General features: G+C 46.4%; 1 protein-coding gene across 1 annotated transcript; it reads left to right on the plus strand.

The window, feature by feature from the left end:
* The first annotated feature begins 1,441 nt into the window (after window positions 1-1,441).
* LOC123119207 (beta-1,2-xylosyltransferase XYXT1) lies at window positions 1,442-5,418 on the plus strand. Its single transcript, XM_044538918.1, has 4 exons — window positions 1,442-2,101; window positions 3,412-3,495; window positions 3,660-3,809; window positions 3,882-5,418. Exons 1-4 carry the CDS (start codon window positions 1,936-1,938, stop codon window positions 5,081-5,083), a joined length of 1,602 nt encoding a protein of 533 aa, XP_044394853.1. The 5' UTR covers window positions 1,442-1,935; the 3' UTR covers window positions 5,084-5,418.
* Window positions 5,419-6,000: the final 582 nt, after the last annotated feature.

Here is a 6,000-nt window from a genome sequence, read left to right on the forward strand (position 1 = left end):
CCTTCGTTCACGACGTGTCCGGTGTCCCCGGGCTTGGCAAACCCGGCGCGACGCCTCATCAACACCGTCTTCTTCCCGGCTCACCACTACCTCGACGCCACTCTGCCCATGACTAACTCGGCACCTCTTTGCGCCCACAGCTCCATGTCAACTCCCTCGACACCGGCCACCCCGACTACCTCGCATGGCTACCTCGAGCACGGCTACAGCACCCACGCTTTCGGCTACCTCGACAACGGCACAAAGGGCTATCAGCTCGCTTGGGCAGCTCGCCGGCTTCCTTTACAGTCCACGCGCCCGCAACATGACACCGCCCATGATGCTCCCGCTGCAACTGCAGGGGGATGTCAGCCCATCGGCTGCTATTCTCTCCAGTCTGATCGTCCGCAATGCTTCCGTTGTTCGCAACGCTACCGCTACGATTGCGGTGGGATGTTAGAGATTGTCCGGGATTAGATAGAAATTGTTTCCATCTTATCTCTAGGAGGCGTCTTGCCCTTCAAGTCTTGTGCTATCTCCGTCCTGGTTTATTGGCTCCCTTTGGATTTTGTGCCAAATTCTGACCATAGATTTAACTAACAAAATATTAATACATGTCAGAAAAAATTATATCGATAGATTCATATTTGAACGTAGTTTTCAATGATATTTTTTTTGTAACATGCATTAACATGTGTTAGTTAAATCTTAGGACAAAATTTGACACAAAATACAAGGAGAACCAATAAACCAGCCTTCAGTATATACTCGTCCTCAAGGCTCAGTAATGCATCCAGCAGATTATGCCAATCGTCGCTCTCTATCTTTTCTGACAGGGTCCAATAAACCAGAACGGAGGTAGTATATGTGTTCCATCATATTAGTATACTCTCTTTTTTCTAGAATACGCAAGATGAGCGTACTCTCACATGAGAAATCCAAGCCAATGCATGAATCTTTTTAGTACAGTACGTTTCTTCAGCCAACGACTGCAGAATTCAAATTCATTGGCCCTTGGTCATTCATCACAAGTCAAAGTAATGCAAACCGACCCGACGTCCGAGGTGTCGTCCCAGATCCTGCTACACCAGTCCGCACCCACCTCTGCATATGGTCGGCACGGCACAGCTGGTTGGCCTTTGCATCTGGTATCGGATCGGATCGGATCGGCGCACGTTGCTAGCGATGGCCTCGGGGTTCTCATGCCCCATTAATGGCGTGTTTGGCGGGTTGACCACCTCGGGTCGGGTCCCATCACTTGTCTAATTGCAATTAACTGCGCCAGCTGATCGTCGAACAGAGAGCCGTTTGCCATACTATTCGTGTACTATTCTAATCCAAGTCGCTGACTTGCAGGAGTAAGGATGAAGCTAGGTGCGAGTGGATCCATGCGGGCTCACCACCCAACCCTTCCTAGTTAAACCTAGCTCTTACTGCAACCACGCACATGGAGATCACTAGGACGCTGCTTAGGCGCCCGCAAACAGCCTGCTGCGTGTATATAAACACATACATATGCGCCACAGGCAGAGGTTACCCAACACACAAATTTAGAATCTAGTTTGAGCAGGAGGAGAGAAGAAGAGTTTACCCAGCACACAGATTTAGAATGTAGTTAGAGCAGAGGGAGAGAAGAAGAGGCTACTCAGGACACAGATTTAGAATGTAGTTAGAGCAGAAGGAGAGAAGAAGAGTTTACCCAGGGCACAGATTTAGAATGTAGTTAGAGCAGAGGGAGAGAAGAAGAGGTTACCCAGCGCACAGATTTAGAATGTAGTTGGAGCAGAAGGAGAGAAGAAGAGGCTACTAAACACAAATTTAGAATGTAGTTACACCAGAGGGGGAGAAGAAGAGGTTACTCAACACACAAATTTAGAATGTAGTTGGACCAGAGGGAGAGAAGAGATCAAGAGACGGAAGGAGAAGCGACCGTCGGCCGGTCAGGGCGGCGGCCGGATGGCTGCCAACTCGTTCTCGGCGCCGGCGCAGGCGGTGAAGGGCGTGGCGAAAACGTTGGCTCACCGCCGCCAGGCCGTGGTTGGGTTCCTGTTTGCTCTCATCGTCATCCTCGTGCTCCACACCACCGTGGTGTTTGGCCCATCCTGGTCCACGAATGACATTGGTTAGTACTCCCTCCGTTCACAAATATAACATGCTTTGGATATTTTACTATAGACTATATACGGACTGAAATGAGTTAATGGACACATTAAAATGCGTATATATGCATCACCAAATCAGAAAATAGTTAGAACATCTTAGAATAGTGAACGAAGGGGGGGTACTTAGTAGTGGTAATCTTCTTCTGTAGTGGGATAGGGTAGGTATATGATGCAACCTCTGATGCAATGTCAACGACTTAAGCATGTTAGTGTCAAAACAATTAATGAGGAAGTATACGACAATAGCATCATATTATGATACTGGATCATACATAAATTATGTAATATATGAGTCACGTAAAACAGTAAATGCGACCATCTAAAGATATTAACTAAGGGTTGTTTTAGATACAAGTGCAACATTAAGATATAATGTATTGCGACTACTATATCTAATTATTTATTTAATGTCATTAGATAGTACTCCCCCATTTTCATATACAAAGCCACTTTGTTTCAGTTAAGGGCGCTAGGATTGAGGTTCGATCTCGAAAGTGTTGTTCTAATCCCGAGCTCATGTGAGCTCGGGTGAACAGTAAAAAAACAAAGGAAAATCTGATTTTGTTGTGTGAAAAATTGTCAAATGTTTTAATATAGCTTGCAAAAGTTCATCCTGCAATGACGTGGAAGACGTGGCAAAAAAAATCGATGCTCCAAAATTTTTTTGAACATAACATTTTGGAGCCTTAGTTTTTTTTGCCATATTTTCCACAAATATCATCTGGTGACGAAATTTTGCAAGCTATCAAAACATTTTTCAATGTTTCACCCAAAAAAAATCAGATTTTTTGATTTCTTTTCCTTTTTATTTGATTTTACTGTTCACCCAATCTCACACGAGCCTGAGATCAGAACAGCCACCTCCGGTCCAACCTCCACTTTCCTCTCCATGTTTATTTCCTTTAGTACTGGCATGTCTTGGTTTCTTCTCACTAATATATTTCTCTTTCTGTCCATTATTTTGACAAAAGTTGTTTATGTGCTGCGGGCCGGTGTTTGCGTGGTGTGTAGTTCTCCGGTGTTTCCTATAGATTCTGCCCCGATCCATACTTGCCTAGTATTCCATCTAAGTGATCTTATATTTCTTTATGGAGGGAGTAGTAATTAAAAGTCAATGTTGGGCTGTACTACCAAACAAGCTACAAGATTTGCTCACGTTGTTTCTAGTCTCAAAACGGGAACACACATATTTTTTAAAATTTGTGAGTCGTTTATTTATGTAATTATTTACTTTAGAATAATATATGCTTGCTTCTTCGTATGTGTGTAGTCGTTCTGCAGTCCACATCGGGCGAGCAAAATGCCAGGACCTCTTCTCCTCCAGCGTTGTTGGCACCTAATAATTCTATTCAAGGTATATCAATTACCACTGCGCGTCGGGTCATATTGTTATATAGCATAGGTACTAGGGTAGTAGATATGTGTATGAAACTATGATGAATGCGATTATACCAAATACATATACCAAATCCTAGGTATTTTGTTTGTTGATTGGCATACTAACATTGACAACTGCAGTACATGACATAGATAACGGGCAGAAGGACGGCGCAGCCAAGAACGATGGGGAAAGAAGGGACCAGTTAGGCCAAACAGTAAAAAATGATGCTAATGACAAGATGAAGGAAGATCTCGTTGGGCAAGAACTCGATGGAGACGTCAAACATGGTTAGTTGCGCTTAGCTTGCTTCTTTTCCAATGCCATTTCATTCATCATCTGAATCGGCCACGTGCATGCAGGTGCTCCGGGGAAGCCCATCTGCGACCTCTCTGACCCTAGGTACGACATCTGCGAGATCACCGGAGATGCCCGTGCCATGGGCGCCAACCGTACCGTCCTCTATGTCCCGCCAGCCGACGAGCGCGGCACCGATGGCCCGGAGTGGGCCATCAAGGACCAGTCCCGCAAGAACCTGGGGGACATCAAGGAGGTGAATGTCAAGACCCTGAGCGCCGCCCAGTCCTTGGTGGCGCCGGAGTGCACCTCCCGGCACGCTGTCCCGGCCGTCGTGTTCGCCATGAATGGGATCATAGGCAACCCATGGCACGACTTGAGCGATGTCCTCATCCCGCTCTTCATCACCACCCGCGCCTATGACGGCGAGGTCCAGTTTCTTGTCACCGAGCTCCAGCCATGGTTCGTGGACAAGTATCGTCTCGTCCTAACCAACCTGTCACGCTATGACATCATCGACTTCAATAAGGACGCCGGCGTCCGTTGCTACCCGCACATCATAGTCGGCCTCCGCAGCCACGGCGACCTCGACATCGACCCAGCCCGCACGCCGCGCAACTACACATTGCTGGACTTCCGCCTGTACATCCGAGACGTCTTCTCACTGCCGCCAGAAGGCCAAGGAATCCCGTACAAGGAGGCTAACAAGAAGAATGCAGCCAGCAACGACAATGGTACTGTCACGGAGAATCCAAAGCCGCGGCTCTTGCTCATCAACCGCGGCGAGAGCAGGAAGTTCGTCAACCTTCCGGAGGTCTCCGCGGCGGTGCAGGCAGCCGGGTTCGAGCTGCTGGTCATGGAGCCGAGCCGTGACATGGGGATGGAGGAGTTCGCCCGGGCGGTGGACTCGTGCGACGTGCTGATGGGTGTGCACGGGGCCGCGCTCACAAACTTCTTCTTCCTGCGCACCAACGCGGTGCTGCTGCAGGTGGTGGGGCTGGGCCTGGAGCGCGAGGCCTTGCATTACTACGGCAATCAGGCCAAGGCGGTCATGGTGCAACACATCCAGTACTTCATCAGCGCCGAGGAGAGCACGCTCTACGAAAAATACGGCAAGGACCACCCGGCGGTAAGCGACCCAGACTCGGTACACAAGCAGGGTTGGCAGGGTGCAAAGCGGTACTTCTGGGCGGAGCAGGACATCAGACTCAACATCACCAGATTTGCTCCCACGCTGCATCAGCTAATTCGAACACTCCGGGAATAGGGAAACTACTAGATATGTGATACTACTACCTCTGTTCCCAAATGTAATGCAAGATATCTTGGCAGTTTGAATTTAAGCTGCCAAAACGTTTTAGGGTGTAGGTTACAAGAAGCACACCATGGGAGCAGAGAGCTTGCTTCTTTCTTGTTGTTTCAATCATCAGATCAATAGACAAGAATTAAGCACAAGCGAGGTCACAACTAATGCACGGTGTCCAAATCGATCAACCGGAAAACAAGAGTTAAGCACGTGCATGACATCGGCATGACCTCCTTAACTACTCCTACATATTTTTTTTCCTTTTTTGAGAATGACAAATAAGTCAAATTTGAGCTATAAGTGCATGAAATGTTTTGCAAAATTTGGTGAATTATTTTTATTTGTGGTCTTTATTCTATGTTTAGGCCTTATCTAAGAAAAGGAAATGAACTTCAAACATCTATATGTCAGTTACTTCATCGGTTGAGCTTGAATTTTTTTTGTACACTCAAGATGCACCATTACATGAGGAATGCAAAATTTTGATTTGGGGGAGGGGGGGGGGGTACGTTTGCTATATTTAAGTCAATAATTGCATTTCTAGGCATTTAGTGCATATAACTCAAATTTGAACTACAAGTGCATGATTTGTGTCGTTGTTGCAAAATTAGGTTACAAAAACCTGTTTCTGTTCTTTAGTCAATGTTTAGTTCTTATCCAAGAAAAGGAAAGGATTTCCAAACATCTGGGTACTAGGACTCGACCCTGAACATGTAAGTTCTTTTTTTTATTATGAAAAATTTGAAGGAAATCTGAAAAGACATGAAACTTGGCACGGCGCCCTCATATGACATCAATATATTGTGGTGAAAAATTGAGAAGGTTTCACAAAATTTGTCGCGTACACTGATTAGAAACCGGACCATCTTCGAGAAAGA

The sequence above is a fragment of the Triticum aestivum genome, chromosome 5D (assembly GCF_018294505.1).
Source record: "Triticum aestivum cultivar Chinese Spring chromosome 5D, IWGSC CS RefSeq v2.1, whole genome shotgun sequence".
Classification (NCBI taxonomy): Eukaryota; Viridiplantae; Streptophyta; class Magnoliopsida; order Poales; family Poaceae; genus Triticum; species Triticum aestivum.